The 21,528-nt window shown below is 37.5% G+C and overlaps 1 protein-coding gene across 5 annotated transcripts in view; it reads left to right on the top strand.

Moving 5' to 3' along the window:
* The window catches only part of LOC121633331 (A-kinase anchor protein 7-like), a 43,687-nt gene that overhangs the window by 6,430 nt on the left and 15,729 nt on the right, over nucleotides 1–21,528 (top strand). For all 5 annotated transcript variants that reach the window (XM_041975226.1, XM_041975225.1, XM_041975224.1 and 2 more), the window contains 3 exons: nucleotides 1,319–1,431; nucleotides 3,475–3,521; nucleotides 4,009–4,109. In XM_041975226.1, coding sequence (XP_041831160.1) covers nucleotides 1,319–1,431; nucleotides 3,475–3,521; nucleotides 4,009–4,109 — 261 coding nt within the window. The remainder of the gene's footprint in view (nucleotides 1–1,318; nucleotides 1,432–3,474; nucleotides 3,522–4,008; nucleotides 4,110–21,528) is intronic.

The following is a 21,528-nucleotide window of genomic DNA, read 5'->3' as shown; positions in this document are numbered from 1 at the left end:
GATAGATTTCGGACCTTCTTGTCTTCTTGTCTGCACTCTCCACCACTGTTATTGATTATATACTAACCTTTCTCTCCCTGCAGAGTTCCTCTTCTAAAAATACCTCTGTAGCTCTCCACTAAACCTAATCAGATGGTGTGTGCGTCTTTCCCTGTGTATGTCTGTCCTTGTTGGTGGTCTTGTTTATGCCCCAGTTCATGTATCTGTCTTGTTGATGAGTAAAGCATAATTTTACGTAGGGACTAGAGTTGTATGAGCTACATACTCATGATATTATGGATTTATATACATGTTATCCTCTTAATATAGATGTTTGTTTTATATTAGGTCGACTGACATGTCTTGTTATTTGGACTCTGAACTAAAATTTAACAGCCATAGTGTAACTCAAACAGCCTTTTACCACCTAAAGAATGAGGGACTGATGACTGAACATGATTTAGAAAACTTGTTCATACTTTTGTTTTCAGTGGACTTTACTACTTCTGGTGTCAACGACTCCTGTTCTCCTGTTTCTACAGTCACTTTATGTGCACCAAAGAAGTGATTTTAAAATTCTGCTGCTGGTGTACAAGGCTCTAAATGGTTCTGGTTAGGGCTGGGAAATTAATAGAAAATTAATTAAAACCTGATATTCAGAGCCAATAATCGATATAATCTTGCTCATGTCAATTATTTAAATGATCTATTAAATGTATTTAAAGAAATAAATGAACTGAGCATACAAAGTTAAACTGTGTGTTTCCTTTCGTTTATAAAAGCAACATCTGCTCTATTGTGAAAATATTTGGGAAATAGCTGTGAGAACTAAAGATAAAACAGTACTAAAATAATTACTAATCAATTGTATTTGAAGTAACAATTAATCATGATATTGATTTGAGGTCCTAGTTTTGTTCCAGATATTTATCTGATCTGTTGAAGCCATGTGAGCCAGTGAGGCTTCTTAGATCATCTGGTGCAAGTTTGCTTTCCGTCCTAAGAGTTAAAACTAACCAAGGACAATCAGCGTTTAGTTTTATGCTCCTAATATCTGGAACACGCTACCAGAAAACCTGAAATCGGCTACAAAACTTCCTTTTAAATATGGTTGTAAAACTCTGTTATTTCCTGCTGCTTTAATTAAGGTAGTAAGGAGTTTTTCTTCTTGAATATATATATATATATATATATGCATAATTGTGTTGATGCTGATGATGATTTCAGTGATAATAATGACACTGATGAAGCCATATTATTTTTTATTTTAATTTTGTGATTTAATCACACAGTATAAGGAGGGAAAATTGAGCTTCACGGTTGTGCATGTGTGCTACAGGGTTGTTGAGGAGCCGTTTTGAGGAGCAGGGTCTTCTGCAAGGGGAGGGTCGTGGCTTTGAACCCCATCTCACCATTATGAAGCTGTCCAGAGCATCAAAACTGCGATCTCAGGTATACACATGCACACACATCTAGCTTGATAAAAGCTGTGAGCATGCTGTGTGTGACAGGGTTGAATGATTGTCCAAACATTGGAATGAAAGAATGGAAATAAAGTCAAATATATATATATATATATATATATATACAGTCATGGACAAAATTGTTGGTACCCTTCGGTTAATGAAAGAAAATATCACAATGGTCACAGAAATAACTTGAATCTCACAAAAGTAATAATAAATAAAAATTCTATGAAATTTAACCAATGAAAGTCAGACATTGCTTTTCAACCATGTTTCAACAGAATTATTTAAAAAAATAAACTCATGAAACAGGCCTGGACAAAAATGATGGTACCCCTACAAAAGACTGAAAATAATGTGACCAAAGGGACGTGTTAATCCAAAGTGTGTCCACTAATTAGCATCACAGGTGTCTACGATCTTGTAATCAGTCAGTGGGCCTATATATAGGCTACAGGTAGTCACTGTGCTGTTTGGTGACATGGTGTGTACCACACTCAATATGGACCAGAGGAAGCAAAGGAAAGAGTTGTCTCAGGAGATTAGAAAGAAAATTATAGATAAGCATGTTAAAGGTAAAGGCTATAAGACCATCTCCAAGCAGCTTGATGTTCCTGTGACTACAGTTGCACATATTATTCAGAAATTTAAGATCCATGGGACTGTAGCCAACCTCCCTGGACGTGGCCGCAGGAGGAAAACTGATGACAAATCAAACAGACGGATAATACGAACGGTAACAAAAGAGCCCAGAAAAACTTTTAAAGAGAATAAAGGTCAACTTCAAGCTCAAGGAACATCAGTGTCAGATCGCACCATCCGTCGTCGTTTGAGCCAAAGTGGACTTAATGGGAGACGACCAAGGAGGACACCATTGTTGAAAACAAATCATAAAAAAGCCAAACTACATGTTGACAAGCCACAAAGCTTCTGGGAGAATGTCCTATGGACAGATGAGACAAAAATGGAACTTTTTGCCAAGGCTCATCAGCTCTATGTTTACAGATGGAAAAATGAAGCATATGAAGAAAAGAACACTGTCCCTACTTTGAAACATGGAGGAGGCTCTGTTATGTTCTGGGGCTGCTTTGCTGCATCTGGCACAGGGTGTCTTGAATCTGTGCCGGTACAATGAAATCTCAAGACTATCAAGAGATTCTAGAGAGAAATGTGCTGGGCAGTGTCAGAAAGCTTGGTCTCAGTCGCAGGTTATGGGTCTTGCAACAGGACAATGACCCAAAACACAGCTAAAATCACCCAAGAATGGCTAAGAGGAAAACATTGGACTATTCTAAAGTGGCCTTCTATCACCCCTGACCTAAATCCTATTGAGCATCTTTAGAAGGAGTTGAAACATGCCGTCTGGAAAAGGCTTCCTTCAAACCTGAGACAACTGGAGCAGTTTGCTTATGAGGAGTGGACCAAAATACCTGCTGAGAGGTGCAGAAGTCTCACTGACAGTTACAGGAATTGTTTGATTGCAGTGATTGCCTCAAAAGGTTGTGCAACAAAATATTAAGTTAAGGGTACCATCATTTTTGTCCAGGCCTGTTTCATGAGTTTATTTTTTTAAATAATTCTGTTGAAACATGGTTGAAAAGCAGTGCCTGATTTTCATTGGTTAAATTTCATAGAATTTTTATTTATTATTACTTTTGTCAGATTCAAGTTATTTCTGTGACCATTGTGATATTTTCTTTCATTAACCGAAGGGTACCAACAATTTTGTCCATGACTGTGTATATATATATATATATATATATATATATATATATATATATATATATATATATATATATATATATATATATATATATATATATATATATATATATTTAAGATGTTGACAGAGGACAAGGAAGGCAAAGTAATATGAGCTGTGATCAGGATGGGAGAGACAGAGGAAGGATGGCATTTATCTTTTTTCTTCACCTCATCCTGCCCGGCGCCTCGTTTCTATGTTTATCTAGAGGATATACAGTCTGTGATGCAGTCAACAAAGACTGGATTTCCCTTTTGTCTCTGTCAGGGTATAAAGCGTGTGGATCCAGCCCTTTACTCCGACTATACGAGCAAGTAAGTTCTTAGTTTTTCATTTCATGACAAATACTTGTACAATCAATAACATGGACTCTTTGTTTAAGGGGTTTAGTCATTATCAATAAGTTTGTGCATCTCCACAATTTAACCCTATCATAGCGCTGCAATCTAAATGATGTTTTTACGGAGGGTATATTGTTGTATTTGCACATATCTGACTCTAGGTCTAGAGATTGATGTGGAAACGTATTTATTTATTTAACTGAGTATTAGAATAAATCAAGATTTAGATTAATCATTTTCAGTTTAATGTAAGTTTTATTTCTTGATGTTTTTACTCTATTTCTTTTTTGTAGATTTTTAGAAGTTTACACATTATTCATGTATGTATTTAGAATTGTTTGTCTTTTTGTTTGTACTTGTTGGTGTCATGTGGCTACAGTATCTAGCTATCTACACAAACATCTTTTCTCTGTCTCAAAGTTCTCTCTGTGTCTTTGTCTCTCGTTTCCTCTTTGCACAGATTTTTTGGAAACCAGATGGTGGAGCGAGTGGATCTGTGTTCTATGCTGAAAAAGAAGCAACAAGATGGATATTACCACACTGAGACTTCACTACAGCTAAGTTAGTACACATGCATGTATTTTATTTAGCCCAAGGGTGCCCAACTTTGGTCCTCGAGATCTACCGTCCTGCAACTTTTTGATGCAACCCTTCTCCAACACACTTGAATCAGATGTTATCTGCATGTCATTCAGCTCTGCAGAGGCCTGGTAACGAGCCAGTTATTTGATTCAGGTGTGTTGGAAAAGGGTTGCATCTAAAAGTTGCAGGATGGTAGATCTCGAGGACCGAACTTAGCCTATTCCATCATGTACCTGGCTTGCTGTTTGAGTAAAGGAGTCAGCAGAGGGCGCAGTCAGCTCATATACAAGCTGCTGAGTTTCCATAAGATGTTGGTTTTAATACCAGAGGGTAACATTTTTAGCTTTGTTTTGTTTTGATCTCTGGTAGGGAAGTTGGACGGTAGCTTGTTTGTGTCTTCGTTGTACAGAAACCTTGGAAAAGACCTCCTGGAGTTTTTGTTTCAACTTTAGTGGTATCTCTGCTGCTGGTTTATTGCACTGATTGCTTGAGTTGATTTTTTTTAACACCATTTAACCTCATGTGGTCATCAGAAGTTAAATGAGAGCCAAACTGGCCCAATCAAGAGCCATGGGGATACTCAAGAGCTAATTTCCATTTTAGACTCTTCTGCCCAGTCGCTCATTACCACCCTGACAGTTCTTTGCAAACTTGGCTTCCCTGCATAATTTAAACCCTACTTTTCAGTGAATGGAAGTAGAAGCCTTCAAGGTTTGCAGCTGGGTTTTTTTTGCAGGTGCACCATGTATTTATTTCAGTATACTGTTAGATTTATTGTATATGGCGGTGTGCACTTTGTAAGTAACAGTTGCGGGTAAGTGGCAATTACCCATAAACAATTTGTTAAGCTGTAATTGAGGTTTTAAAAGGCTTCATGCTGTATGGGTTATGGTAAAATGTTGCCAGATGCAACCATTCAGTGTATTTGTTCCCTTTTTTGCCTAGCAGAGAATTTTTCAGAATGAGCACAGGCTTCTGGGGAATTACTTTCTGAGTGCATCACTCTTGTTTGCCATGGAAAAAACACATTTCTATCCTTATTTGTTGAGTTGACACTTCTTGCCACAGAGGATCTCATCCCAATGCAACAGAGAATTGTAAACTCACAAGAGTTTGAGTAGCTTTAAATGCAGAACTTTCTGACTGTTTAAAGATAACAGCCAACACAACACGCCCTGCCTCCGCATAACTGAAGGAATTACATTTAGATTCAAGGTTTTTTTTTTTTTTTGTTGTTGTTGTTGTTGTTAGAGAAAGTTTTTCAGCAGCATTTTCCTCCTTTGTGTGTTCTGTGTGTCTTGAACTGCTCCCAAGACAAGCTTGTGTGATGTGTGGTTTTATTCAAATCAGTCCCCTGATCAAAACATGCAGGCTGACAGACTAAATCAAAGATTTTTGTGCCAATTACTTAGAAATCTTTGAGTTTGTGCCATGACTTAAACGAGCACCTCATGAATTGCAGAAACTGCTTTTGTAAAGACTTATTTTAAAAAAGGGTAAATTAGTTTCTCAGTGGGATGAAAACACTGTGGTCTGCAGAGATTTTCTGTAAACTCAGTTTGCCAAAACAAACTAAATCCACAGGGGGGAAAAAAAGAAGAAATGTTTGTATGTTTGCCTTCCATGAATTACCAGGAGCTACAATACAAGAAATTATACTAAATTTAAATTGTCACATGTTACCATGGTATTAACACACACTGACATTTATATTAACAGTATAAAATGGATTGATGGAGACTCCTTGGTCCCACTCTCAAATACACTAATTACTGTGTGGGTGGGGGAGTGGGGGTACGAGTGAGCGAAAGCTGTCAGTTTTCATGGAACCGGGCTGTCAGTCTGTTTCGTGGATCACTGTGTTGTCTTTGAGAGACAAAGAGTGACAATGTCTGTGTGGGAGTGCGAGACAGACCAGGGGAGTGTTCACGTAACACGTCTCATCATCAGAACCTTGTGTTTATGTCAAGTGTTTTCCCAAAACAATGCATGCATATTTAAAACAGAGCAATGCATCCACTTCTCTGATATTATAGCACATTGTCTGCAGCGTGTTACAGAGTGGAGTGTTTAAATACAGAGATGAAGCCTGCTGTCTGTGAGAGAAGTGGAAGTAATAGAAAGAGCTTAGTTTCTGTGTACCTTACATATTTAGGTTACAGAAGCATGTTTAACCTAAGGGTGTTTATAAAACTGTCTAAATTAATTGGCTAAGATCAAATAAATCAGGTTGTGCAGTATTGACTACTTTACATGTGACTGTATTGAACGAAACAAATAATCAATTATGTGATTGTTTATGTGAATATATTTCTTTTAATATCTGGATTTTCAAAATGTTTTTATTTATCTGCATAAAACCTTTTCCCGTTTTTCTCTGAGTGTCAATAAAAAAAATCCTAAAAAATAATATTTTTTTAAAAAAGATGCTTAATCCTCATTAGTTTAATGTAATACCACTTTTGTATCACTAGTAACTTATAGTGAATATTGTTACCTATTTTAAGTAGAAACTGCTTTGTAGCACCTTTATAAAGCTGTGTGAGCCAGTATTATTTGTCCTAATGCTGCAATCTTGTCAATATATTTTAGATTTCAGGGGTTTTGTAAAAGTTTAGTCAATTTAGTTTAATGTAACTTTGAAAACTCTGCATTAAAAATTTGGCTTATTACTGTATGTGCTATATACAAGTTTAAATGTGTTTCATATATCCTGTAGGGGTTTGTATCTTTCATTTATAAGAAAATTCAGTAAACATCTTTATACACTTAATGAAGGGAAGATACATTTTTAGATGGATTAATAAAGTTTGATTCAGTGCACTCTGATAAGTTTTATCATTTATTTAACAAGAAGGCTTCAATATGCATGTTTTATGTGTTATTCTTAAACTTCTTCCCATTCATCCAGTTTTTATTATCTGTATCCTTGAGGCAGCAGACTGGTGACCTTGAACATGAAACAGATAATCGGTTCTCGGGCATGCCTGTAGCAGAACATCTGTCTCGATTGTATTTTTGCAGTGTGTGAGCGTCGTCCACATCTTTTTTTTTTTATCAGATATTTCTACATGTTAAATCCGCATTGTGTCTGTGAGAGAGCTCTCACTCTGATTGGCTGCTCAGTGTAGAAAGTAAGTGAAGGAAGGAGATGGCAGTGATGACAGAAAAGAAACAGGTGTTTTCTCACTTGTCATCCTTATTTCTCCAAACACCAAAGGTGCTTGTGAACTTAAGCATTTACCAACATCCCACATGTGACCAATAGCTGATTTCTGGCTCAGAGTAACAGATGCCTCCCATGTATCCCATATTTTGGAAAGTGCTTATTTCCACCACTGTCTGTTACACAGCGGCTTACAGTAAACTTATGAAACTGCATATTCTGTCATAAGTAGGACATCTTCCAAAGCATGTTGCAGTTTTTATCTGCAGCAGCGAATGTCCTTGTTTTTTCTCGTAAAGCTCTTAAATGGACTAACAACAGATAATGGCTTGTTTCAAGCAACAGCAGGACAGATTTGGCAAAAAAACGAGAAAGGGAATGAACAACATAACAAACTACCTGTTTCTAAAAGTGTCCCTGCCAGAACAAAAGTGAGAAAACACATTCATTATTCTGAAAATCTCTTGGTTGAAAAGTGGCCAGCATCCACACCAGAGCTTTAAATATCTGCAGTCTGAGGCCAAAAACACATGATGAGCTGTATGTGGCATCACTCTCTCCATAGGAGAGCAATTATTCAGCCAGAAGACGGCCGTATTATGGCTCAGTGGAGATAATCATGCAGACTGAGTGAAAAAGTGTCACCTCAACCACAATCCAATACATTCAACTGGGAAATTGCTTTGCGTGAATGATTTAAATTAGTTTGCAACTTAATGTCAAACTGTAAACTCTCTGGAAGCTCTGACTCCTAAATGACCCTACAGATATTTCATAAAATTTTTGCTCCAGAAATAATTTTCTGCATTCTGAAACCAAAACATTATACTTAGTAAAACTAGTGTGTACTATGAGACTGTTTCAGTTGCACCAGTGAACCTTATATAACCTGGTTAATCTGACTGTTTTTCTCCTGTGTTTCACAGGAGGCCACAGAGGTTCAGTATTCTTTCTTTTTTTTTTTTCTTTTCGTACTGCACAGTGGTCACTGTCTGTGTGTGAATATGCTAATCCTGTAATCCACAGTAAAACGTCATCCACAACAGAGCCTGTGACACCCTATGAAAAATGGTGTGTTCATATGATGTAATCACAGAGAAAGCTAAATATACAGAGTACCAGAAGTAAGATGGAAGGACACAAAGGAATTAGCAATTGTTGTCCTTTCTACCTTTTTTTGACAACACTCTCTGTGTTAACCTAGCAAACACTACAAATCGCAATATTCTTGAGGCAGCAAATTATTCTTTCTTTGTTAAATACAAACACAGGAAAAGAAGATTAGAGCTAAGAGACAGTGGAGCTCACTCACTATAGGAATCTTTTTTTATTCTTTTTCCACACTGTTCTGTGGGAATGCAAATGTAATGTAAGCAAAGCAGCTCAGAAGACTGAAAGTGTATGTCTTGATGTATCTATGTGCTGATAAGGAAACTCATCACTGTCATGTCACTGCAGAAGGTGCTTGTTTAGGAAAATGTGAGGAATGTATAAACAGTTTTACTTAGCCTGAGAAATTGTTTTTCCGAGAAGATACAGATTTCAAGTGTGATGGGTAGCTAAACAGTGCAAGGAGAAAAGAAATTCCTAAATATATTGGCTTTTAAAATACATTTCACATGTTTGTCTGCTTTCTTTACACCATCAGATGGTCAAGTGTAACATTTCTAGTTAAGGTGATACTCTTTCAGGGGAGTGATAGGTGTGGCTTTACATCCAGAAACACAAACTGTATATACAGGTAGAAATGCACACTAACTAAAGCCTATATACACAACTATACTAGTACAAATATACAACCCTGCATCAGCATGCACAAGCATATTAATGTGTTTTGTTGCTCTATGACATTTTGGTATTTTAAGGAGATGAAGTTAGCCATATCTGTACAGAATGTGCAGAAATGTTTCTTTTCCTTCGCTAAAACAAATCTTTGACTGTTCTCATTCTCATTTTCTTCTCAGCCGTCAGAAAAGCAGATGACACAGTTTAGTCATTTGCATGTAAGTAGGCTAATTCCTCTTTGGAAGAATGGTGAATCCAAAATGTGGAATATTTGAAAGATGAAAATTGGAGAGAGAAATAAATGGATTGCACAAAAATCTGCATGAGATGGGAGTTTTACATTTTCTACCTTTTTTGGACAAAGGAGCCTTAAATATATTGAAGGTTTCAAATGTTAATGCTTTAAAAGCAGCACTTATGGAAATATTGGCACATTCCTGCTGGCTCTATTTTCTTATGTTTAATTTTATGGAATGGATTCCCTCACCTCTTTCCATTGCCTTTGTCCTCGCTGTTTAAGTAACAGAGCTTATAAATGTCTAATTTATTACAAGAGCCTCAGCCTTTTCACCGCTGTGTAGCACATATCCATCTTCATACAACAATAGCATTGCCAAACTTAGCTTGGACTAAAGGTATACAAAAAGCACAAACATCTGTGTGATAGATTTTAAGTGCTAGCCAAACATGCAAACTATACTCAGAAGAATATTTAATAATTTACTGTCTCGTCGGGATGCTTTGGATGGTAGGTCCCTTCTTTTTTGGGATGATGGTCTTGTAGCTCTTCAGCTTGGGCTCAGTTCTCGGTTGGTAGATGACCTCAACCATTTCATCTTTTAAAAAAAAGGACACCCCAATAGAAGTTCTAGCATGTAAAATGTAGCTACAGTAGAGCCAGGGAAAGAATTGGAAAGTCTCAAACATGTAAATGATCTATTTTAATTTGAGAATTTATTAAATGTTTCATTATCAGATAAAAATAGGAGAGGAAGAGTAAATGTTGTTTATTCTAAACAGGTAATTGTCTGAAGAGTTTGTGAGTGTGTGAGTTTGTTGATGGTATTCCATGTCATGTAACTAATGTAAATCCAGAGGAATATAAATATTGGATAATGAAGAAGCTAATTTATCGTAGCATCGACAATGATGTCGAACTAGATAAAAGATCAGAATCTGGAATCTTTGTCATTAAGAGATGCCAAATCACGCAAAGCTCAGGTGCCACCCCTCCACAAAAACCAAAGCATTTCTGTTAGTAAAAGTTAGTCTACGATGAATGATCTATCGCTTTGTTCCTCATGTATGAAAGTGCAACTCCAGATGTGGTCCAGAGGTTGTGTGAAAATGGATGATGTCTTTTGGCCAAGTGACGGCAAGAATTCATGGCTGACTGCTGAGTTTGACGCTGTGACCATCTGTTGTCTGATCTTGGAAAAACACATAAAACGAGGCAACTTGGTGAAAAGTGATGCCAACAGCCATTGCTTTTCAGACAGTGACAAAAAAAAACTTGGGTTTACACTCAATAAAATACTGCTACTTCATGTTGGTGACTAAGACCCTGTTTACACCACAACACTGAGACAGTAAAACGTAAAAGTTTTGTTGCGTTCTGACCTCTTGTTTACACGGTAACAGCGTTTTGGGCGAATAAAACCACGAAACCACTCAAACTCAAATTACCAGTAAAATGTATAAATACATAAATGCCACAATAATTGCACGTTTGTCAACACCTACATATTTAAATATTTAGGTAACCATCAAAATGAGAGGGACTGATGTTATTGTTTTTCTGTCCTATTAAATATTTTTCATCCATATTTTTATTTTTAAAAACCCTATAATGGCAATTTTACTGAATATTTAATGACACCCAGCCTCTGCAGCGTCTTTACCGACTGAATCTAGGCCTGATAAATTGATGTGAGCTGATCACACAGACACAGCTATTTATTGCAGCAATTATACTGCACATAACAAAACAAGATGCGATAGTCTTCAGAATGAGGGGAACCCCTGTTGTTTGAACACCAACACAAACCTAAACCTAGCAGACATGAAAATCACTTTCCCAAAATTTAGCATTAGTTCACAGCTCCAGTTTTTTCCCTCTGAATGGTGGTTTGTACCTGCCTGCAGCATCAAAGGACTCCAAGAGTGTCCTCCTGCAACAGATGGTGCTTGGTAATTTGCCTTAAGTATACACACAGAAGGATCTCTCGAGTGAGAAGAGAAAGGACAGAAAGGTAACACAGGTAAGATGGTAAGGAAGGAAAATCTAAAACAACAGTGACTGCAAGGAAGGACAAGTCAGATAGATTGAAAAGGGTAGTGCAAGGAATGAGATTAAACATTAATGATAAATGACTGTGTAAAGAGAAAAACAGAGGAGAGTAGAATAGGCTTGCAAAAGCAGTTGAATTAAACAGATAGTGAGGATGAGAAGGACAGATAGAAATGGCCAGACAGGTGGTGAGAGAAAATGGAGTGCCTGAGTTGAAGGTGACATTAAACAGACAACCAAACTGGAGTTCGATATTAGATTCATAAGGAAGGTGGCTGGAGTGGGTAAGCAGGGAGTCAGGGTAATACAGAAAGAGAAGGGTAGGACTAAGGCAGAGGTCCAGTAGATAGGTGAGGATTAGATTTAGGATTGGAGGGGGAAATTGTTTTTGGAGGTTTTTACATAAAGGGAGGAAAAAAATAATGTTTATCAGAATCAGAAATCAGAAATACTTTATTAATCCCTTTGGAATTCCTCAGGGAAATTTGTGTATCTTATATCATATGATGGTCTGCATGTCCAGATGGGCTCACTGAGAATACACACATCAGAAAGAGAACAAAACAATAAATTGATTCTTGCTTTCAAATGTCAGACTCTGCAGGTGGTAAAATTATTCTTTTTTTTTTTTTTTTTTCTTTCTCCAAACAGGGGCCTTCCTTTGTAGGGTTTTGCATGTGCCCCCCCCCCCCCCCCCCCATCCCCCTCTCTCTCTCTCTCTTTTTGGTATAGTTTCTGCTCAGGGTACTCCAGCTTCCTCCCATCATCTAAAAACATTAGTCACTCTAAGTTCGCCCAAGGAGTGAGTACGAGCGTGGGTGGTTGTTTGCCTCTATGTGTTGGCCCTACAGTGGACTGGTTACCTGTCCAGGGTGAGAGCTAGGGTGTACCCTAGTAGCTACTGGGATAGGCTCCAGCCTCCCCATGAAATGTATAGTGGATGGATGGATGGAAGGAAAATTACCTTAAAATCCTCTTATTCTTGTATTTCTAATCATCATAATGTTTCAATTAGAAAACTTGACAGGAAAAAAACCGTCTCATACTCAAGCCAACATGTGGCTCAGTGGTGAGTTTGTCCATAAGAGTGTGAAGGAGAACTACTGAAGCTTAAATGTGTGTGGAAAAATTATACACATACATTAGGTTTACTAAATCACTTCATCATAAGGGAATAATTTAACCAAGCCTGCAGCAGGAAAATACTACCAGTGCACCAAAACATGCTCATTTGGTTTAAAGTTAAATGTTGACCGAAACATGCAGTGCACAGATTTAATCTCATTTCACATCTTTTGAATTCGGAGCTCTTGAAGTGTGATCGAGAAAAATCCTGCTAAGTGGCCAACAGGCTTTTACTCTTAATCAGTGGAGTTCAGTAAGATTTCTGCCTGCGTGACAGACGACCTCATCTTCTTAGAAGGCAACATTTAGACTTCAGAACATCTTTACTGATCCATGAAGGGGAATGAATTTGTAATCATTATTCACACAGCTGAGGAATTGAAATAGTGAGATGCAGACTGCAAACAGTTTAGTATAAGGGCGTGAGAAGTGCTCCTTCTAGCAAATAACTCAGTGGCACTATACGTAATTGTACATGTAAGGTGGATACTAACAATTAGATGTGCTGTTCTGTGAAGCTATGCCATCATCTAAAGTCAGTTTAAAAAGAAAAAAAAATCTAGTGGAAATGCTAAAATGCCTGGCATGTCACACCAATACTTAAAATTACCATACCCATAACATTAACACAAGTTTCTGCTTTTTTTTTCTTTTTGTAACGCATCTGTGCATCACTTATTTTATATGTCTGTATAAGTATTTCTTTAGATAACAAATTTTAAGTGCATTTAAGTATTGTGATAAACGGGCTGTATCACTAGGGACTTCATCTGCATCATACATTTGTTTCATTCTCTTTATGTGGATCACCTGCCTTGTGACTGACTAGGTTTTGAGGCAATATGAATTTATACTCTGCAGAACAAAGGCAGCACTGTTGCAGTTTTTCCTTTTGACATCTCTGTCTCCCTCTATTGTGAGACTCAAATGAAAAAGTACTTCAAAAGGCACTCAAACATTTTCTCACCGACTTGCAAATGGAAGCGTTTCATGCAAATTTATTTGTCTGTTGGCGAGGTTTCACCATAACTCACATGTTGCTTGTAAAAGCTCCTCTGGGATGTGATTAATAGTTTTTGAAAACAACAATACCCAGATTTGCCTAATATTGAGAAGATTGTCAGAGTGTATGCTGGCATGATTTGTGTGTTGATTAACACATTTGTACAGTGTAATTGACTCTAAATAAAAGGCAGGCCTCTTCAGTGAGAACGCTAAAGCCCAACAAATGGTGATCATCAAAGCTTTGTGAGATTGTGTGTGAAGAAGCAAGTGATTGTGCAGAAAGCTGCAGCTGTGAGCTGAATGCCGCAGTTGGAGACGGGATACAGTGTTGACCGACATAGCTGAGCTCAGTGAAGATTGCTCTGCGATGCTTGTGTCTTCATTTGCTGCAGCGTCTCTTCTTACCTCTTGTTTGCCAGGCTTTCTTAATGCTGCACAGTGGAAATGTGCTTTTAACAAGGTCATTCTTGATTACCGACGCACAGCTGCAAAAAGCATCCCTGCAACTGGTGAAGAGTCATTGTCTAATTAAGGACTAATTAGCAAAGCTGCCAAAGGGAGCTGTAGAGGTGGTTTCAACAAAAGCCTTGTGGTTGATAAGTTGTGTGTTTAATCACCTTTCTACTTACATCCTCTGACATACAGAGCTACTCTTTTCAACAAAATGCAAAAACAAGACATCTCTGAGTAATTATTTGATTTTACAACTTTAGACAAACAGTTTTTATTAAAGAAAAATGGCTGTGCATTATACTGCTTTACTCTTTCAGCTAAAAGAATATGTGTCTTGACTGAAAAGTCATTTCTTGTTTTATCTTCATGACTTCCCTTTGCTGTAGGGAATGAAATATATAAGAAGCTGTCATCAAGTGCTGGTTGGTGTATAAAGCTGAAATAAAGCCTCCGTGTATATGGATATACTCTAGCTTAAGTTGTCCTGATTGTTCTCCCCGACTTACTACCAGTACATTAAAATAATTTTACCAAATGACAATAAAATATAAAACTTCAGAATCCAAAACCTTGTTTAGACTCTTCTATTGGCATAATTTAGTTTTACAAATGGATGAAGTTAAACATTTTATTTACTTTCCCTCTGTTAGAATGAAGCTTTCAGTGTAGTGTCCCAAGCAGCCACTGTAATTCTGTTTGATATCATTATTGATTGATTGATTGATTGATTGATTGATGTGCTTTATTTCAAGCAGACAAAAAAGAATGTTCTACTATTAGACATATATTTTTTTTTTTAAAAAAGTAAAATAAAAATAAATAATACAAACCCAAATATATCTAAGAAATTAAATTTTAGAAAAATAATGAGAATTAAGAGCAAAAAGGAGCCGGATGAAGTAACCACTTATATATTCCTATCCCCCCTTACTTACCGCAATAAAGTACATTACAGTAGTTTGCAGTGCTACAGCTTAGGTGAAAGGGAGGAGGAAAATCCTTTTTTTTTTTTGGCATGCAGCACACATTACATCATAATACACAGATTACTCTTTGCAAATATTCAGCTGAATGTGCTGATGCTGCTGGATTAAGTGTAGATCAAGGCATGGTAATTAATACTGGGTGCTAGCTACAAACCATTTTGTGGACTGATACACATATTTAGATAGGATACCATTTATTAGATTCTAATGCACATTTTGCTGATGAGTCTCCATAAAGTGGTAGAACACAAAATTCTCTGGATGCTGGATCACCCTCTGCATTAGTGATATTTAGAAAAATGTGCATAAAGCATTCAGACTCAATGACTGGGCTTCCTTCAAGACACTTATTAACTAGCAGAATGAGAATGACCTTAAAAAAAGCCTCAATTTAAATGTGGAGTTTAGAGTTAATCACCATTAACATAAATTGAACTTTACATAATGTTCAGTTCCTACTGGACATGAATCAAAACATTCACTTTGCAGCTTCAGACCAAATTATTATTCCCAGCTCCCTGAGCAGAAACCTTTAACCACAACCACTTTGCTGTCAAGGAGGACCTGCTGAGACACCTCTTTTCTTTCAAGAACCTATACACCCCTTCCTTCTGGACTCTATCAGCAGCTGAGCAGGTGTAAACCTGGCAAAGCAGCAGTTCCAGATGGTATTCCTATTATTGTGCTCAATCTTTGTGCAACAGAGGTGTCTTACGTTTTTTACTCAGTCTTATGAGAATATTACAGAATAGCCTCCAACACATCCAATGGAAAAAAAAAATTCCACCAGCACTACAGATCCCCATACATTTCTGAAGACTGTTGCTGTTTACACTCTTCCAGCAAGAGTAGCAACAATGCCATATTCCCTCCAAGACCAACGTATAAACACACTTCTCTAGAATTGTATTCTTAGAACTATTGAGCTTTATACCTGTTTTTAAAGGCATTATACCAACCAATCCTTAAGAGCAGTCTTTGTCTTTAACCAGATTTTGTATGCCTTTATTTATAAGACAGCTGTACAACCCACACGTCCATGCACATCTCTTTAACTGAAACACCCACGTAACTTCAAGATGACTATACATAATGTGTGCTGCTTTTTTTTAAATTTTTTTGTTTGTTGTTGCTGTTGAGAGATGAGGATTTCTACTATCTTGACTTTGCTGCCTTTAAATGCCGTCTCATATGTGTTAATCAAGGATTTCAATATTTTCCCCTAAGCATCAGGTCATGGAAAAGATTATATTTGATATATAAAATATTGTCAAATGGGAGAAAAAACAAAAAGAAATATTTCCCAAATACTCCCTAGTTACCAGATCTGTACAGTTTACAATGATTTATGATTTCTAAAGCAATTATACCTTTTTAAAAACTAGAAAATATCTGTGATTTTGTCTTGGAAATAAGCAATTACTCACCAACTAAATATTGCTAAGAGTTTTCTGGCAGCCCATCATATGTGAACTTAAGAAAGAACCTATGAAATTGAAAAGATAACAATATGAACCACCAGTTTTAACACCACACTGCAGTATTTATTATTCATTCGCAGCCATTTATGAATGACTACAGTATTCAGGATGATATGAACTCAAATTAGTTGAGAATCTGTTAATAGTTTAACCTCGTGCTTCAAACGCCATATTGGCATGTTAGCATCTTTGCTCCTAACCATTACCTCCAACTAACCTTATATTCAGATTAGCTGTGAAAAGAATTTTATTAGAATACTGTTTTTCCTTTTAGGGATTTTTAAATGGCCCAGATTATAAATGCGGACCTCATTAAGACACACATAAAAGCAGTGGCGATCTGCAGCTGCCGCAGGTTCAACAATCATATTCATGCTACTGTGATAAGAGGAGGAGGAGCTTATAAACCCCCTCCCCCTCCACATGCACACACACATACATGGACACACACAGAGACTCTAGTGTCTGCTGTCTCCTCATGTATACCTCTCCTTTTCCTCTTCCATGCTCATGCCACACTCTTAAGTGTACTCACCATCTTTCATAAATATGCATTTACTCGAGCATGCTCATGCACTACACCCTCCTCTGTCCTCATCCTGTTAAACACACATGCACTTTTCTTATTCATACACACCCCTCCTCCGCTTCCCCCACTTCAGCCACACAAAAAATACTCTTTTTGCCCTGATTGTCTCCTACACACGCTCTCTCTCTCTCTTTCCACCTCTCCCTTTCTCTCTTTCCTCTCGCTTGTACTCTTTCTCTCTCCCTCCCTCTTTCTGATGCACACACCCCTCCTCCCTGTGTCAGTGCAAAGTAGAGCAAGAGCAAGGAGCCACTCGTTCATTTTTTTTCTCCCCCCCAGCATCTGCTGTCTTGCTCTGGCTTCTTTGGGCTGCACAGAGGGAAAGGGAGTGTTTTTTTTGTTGCCTCCATCTTCGCTGGGTTTGTGTTGCACTTTCAGGGGGGAGAAGCAGCTACAGTGGGCAAGACAGGAAAAGATAAAGATTAGGAGAGACAAGGGAAGAAGCAGGACACTCGTTCTGGCTATCTGTCTTAAAACAACAAGGCTGAGGAAAAAGAGGGGTTACAGCAGGGAGAGGGGAACAAGAGGAGAAGGAAGGAGGCGCCATGGGTCAGCTGTGCTGTTTCCCTTTTTCCCAAGCGGAGGAGAAAATCAGTAAGTATCTCCTGCTACTGTCTCCATGCGTGGGTGTGTGTTGTTGGAGAAGCCAGTTGGGCTGATATTCTCAATGGTGCTGTCTGTCGGAGAAACTGTATGCATGGATTGTTAAAATATAGTGCTCACCATGTGCCTGTGTGCATTTCATGGTGTCAGCTGGCTACATGTGTGCACACCACAACATAACATGTTTGTATGTGATCTACGACTGGACGAAGAGTGCTTGTCCATGCTGGTCCATTTATGTGCAGATTGGTTCTTTATCAGTAGAATTATAGTTATATTTAACCTGTGTCATTCAGCCTAATTGTTTTTTGCTTAGTGCTTGACCACATGACAGCCTCACATGAAGTAGTTGCCTTGTTTTAAGTTACTGGTCATTTTCCTGAGAGTCCTCCCATTGTAAATCTCAACCTTTGGAACTGAATGTAATGCCTGTTTTTCAAACCTCATACTGAAGTTTGTTGTAAACTTAAATGTAGTGTTTCTCACAAAAACACATTGAGGTCTGTAAACTTTACATTCTCTTGGAGTCTTTTTAATATACGTTTATTTACTTGCTTTCATTTCTTTTCCTCACAGTTTCTGCAGATGTGTTAGTATTTTTTTGCTAACTTCTGCCAACTGTTGATCAGCAGAGTGGTGTGAAAGCAGCAGCAGGTTGATAATTGCTCATGTGCCGCCTTTGTGCACACAAGTCAAACTTAACAAAGATTTTCTCTTAAACTCATTACTCCTTAGTGCTATTCATGAGCCAAAACTCTACATGGTGTATTTGTACATGGTGGCACAAACACTGAAGGTCTTTAAAGGCAAAGACTATAGGAGAACCTAACAAGGGACATAGCAAAGTTACTTAGTGTTCTCAGTTCTGTGCTTTTCAAGTGCTCTTTTTGTAAACAAAACCACCATATCGGAATATTTTTTAGCATGTTGGGAGAAGCTCTTCACCAGGAGCTTATGTGATGTTGCATAAGACTGCTCACTTGTAGGCCAAAGATCACCTCTGACATAAAAAAAAAGCTCTGTTGCAGGTGATAATTTTACAAGTTTTGTCGGCACGTGTCAAAATTCATGCAGTTAAATCTTCTCGCCTAAAGCCTGAATATCCAGAGATTTTCATTTTTTATATGACAAGTTTTAAAGCTGGAAACAAATTGCCTCCATCTTCAGTGGCAAATCCTTCCTCGTGTATACTGCAAAGAATTTAACTGGAAAACAATAAAATTTTAGCACCATCAACAGTAATTTACCGTATTTTATTGCTATTTTACAATGCCTTTACATTTATTTGTTTTAACAGTATACTTCTGTGAACAGTAAAATACAATTTTGATATTTATTTATGAAGGATCGTTTCTGCTTCTTTTCTTTTAATTAAAGCCCATAAATCAAAGGAATTAGGAAATCTAGACGAGTCTTTATAGTAACACATTAAAAGCTATTCAGCCATTAAACCACACCAGGCTAAATTGTGTCGTAAAGAGGGATCTAAACCATATATTTCCAACTCAGTACCAACATTAATCTTTATTACTTTATGGCTTAAGTCCGTGTGGTAGCAGATAAGTCTTCCAAGAATCATGTTTGCTCAGCAAGTTATTTCTGCTTTTTAATCCCTAAATTTCTTGAGAACATCCAGCTGTTCTCTACGCCCACGTAGTCAGAGTGGTGGGTGTGGTCTTTTTGTCAGGAAATACTGTTTTCTGCTGATAAATGACAGTGATTTGCTGTTATTTGTTAACTGATAGAATCAAGAGTAAATTAACATGCAAGAGACATAAATTTAGCAGTAAGTCACAATCATCTTGAAATATACAGTCAATTTTTTATCATCACCACTGAGTTAAACAGTTGACACGGTGAAATAATTGTAAATTTACAAGATCATATATGTGTGTAAATATTGTCAGACTTAACATGACATCAAAGACGTTTTCCCCCTTATTAGATGAATAAGAAAATAGCCCCCCAAGTGCTGAGCTCTGCAAAGTGAAGGTTTCAAACACCCGCCTGACATCAGATTTAAAAAAGAAAAATAAAGTTTCAAATGATGGAGGCGATTTAAAATACCTTGTACGTGGCTGTTGGCTGTATATGATCATGGGGCACAGATCGGTCTGATATCTGCACATCGAGACAACCACAGCTTTTTCTGTTAGAGTTGTTTGAGCACCAGCGTTAACTAACACATGTTACACAACATCTGGCGTCAAATTAAAATTAAAATTGATATGAAGTCAAAGTAAAAGCTTAAATTTTCCCCTAAATGACAGCAATTAATGAAGGGGAAACGGCTGCTTGTCATGAATTAAATGAGCTCCAGAGGATAATTAGCGGTGCAGCTTGTGGTTTGATTACAGTTTCCTCTTTTATTGTTCTCAGGCAGCTAAAGTGTGAGGCAGCTTATTTTATGCTTCGTTTTGGTGCCACTATAGGATGTTAAAGCATACTGTAGACTCCTTTGGGGAAGTTTAGTAATTTACACATTTGTAATAAATAGCTTTTTTTAATTGAACAGAGTAATGATAAATTAAGATGTTTGCTGTTTAAAACTGAAGAAACATGCTTCATTCAGCATTTTGTATTGCTTCAGTTAATTGAGTTATTTTCCGGGGGTTTACGTCATGTTTTGGAGACTAAATTAGATTGCTAACTTGTTTGTCTGAGTTCATTCCAGAGCAAGAAGATGAAATTAATCATATTAAGATGAAAATGGAAAGAATGGTCTTTATATTCTTAATGAAACAAACTGAACATACTGCATAATGGTTCTCAACATTTTGTAATTAAAAGATACAAGATATCTTACAGAAGAGAATTGGATTGAATTAATGATTGAACAGAGAAAGAAAGCAATAAAATGAGCCATTGATTTATGTGTTTGCACCTTGTACATGAGATCATGCTGCTCATCGAGCCATAAAAACAGACTTTGACACTGGCTGAAAAGGCAATTCTGAAAATAGGTTTTCAGTGTGTAGGAGCATGTTTGCTCTTCTGTAGCACTGTGCTGGTAAAGACAGAAATATTCAACTGTGCTTTGTGCACTGCTTTCCTCTCTTTCTCTTCCTCCCCTCCTGTGTTCTCCTCTCTGTGTCCCTCTCTCTTTCCCCACTTGCAGCTGCATTGCTATAAACAGTCGAGCCACTGTGCCCTACTTCTGAGCCGAGAGAGAAGGGGAAAGGGTGAGGCAGGGAATGAAGACTAATGAGGGGAAAAGGAGGGAATGGGTTTAAAGAGAAATGGTGTTATTGAAACAAAAGCAAAGGTGATTTGTAAGAGGTAGATAAACAGTGGGAAGTGGATGTGTGCATGTCTACTGCAGGTCAGATGCTCCCCCCTGTGATGTGGTGACATCCTCCCTCGTGAGCACAGCAAGACACGTGCATGCATGAATGTTGGTGTGTGTTTGCACTGTATTTGTGTGTGAATTCCACTATGACCAAGATGACAAGCTGTCACATAGTGGTGGTAGCAGCCCCTGCAGGTGATGAACATAAAAATCTGTTCACACAACAAACGTCTATGTGGAGACAGATGTAAACAAATAGCAACAGTGTGATTAGCTGTGTTGTATGGCATCCTGGTTTGCATTTAAAGTTGGTTTATTTGTTGCGGTGTATCTGTCTGTTGGTATAATTTGGTAAAAGTACCAGTTGAAAAATGAGGCGTTACCTCTGCAAAAATATCAGTCCACTGAGCGTCTACTAACCACACTTTCTTACTAAGCGTTGGTTCTCTGAGTGTACATGAAACATTTATAATTCAATGTTGGCTCTTCACAAAATTGATTTAGTGCGTTATTACGGTACATGCAGAAAGTAACAACCACAGTACAAGATGGTTAACTTGAACCCGTACATTCAGTATAAATCCAATTGATCTCTACTGTTGCTGCATCTCAGCGTCACTTTTCAG

This window comes from Melanotaenia boesemani, chromosome 22 (genome assembly GCF_017639745.1).
Source record: "Melanotaenia boesemani isolate fMelBoe1 chromosome 22, fMelBoe1.pri, whole genome shotgun sequence".
Taxonomy (NCBI): Eukaryota; Metazoa; Chordata; class Actinopteri; order Atheriniformes; family Melanotaeniidae; genus Melanotaenia; species Melanotaenia boesemani.
Note: the sequence above shows the minus strand (reverse complement) of the source record. Positions and strands in the feature narration are given on the sequence as shown.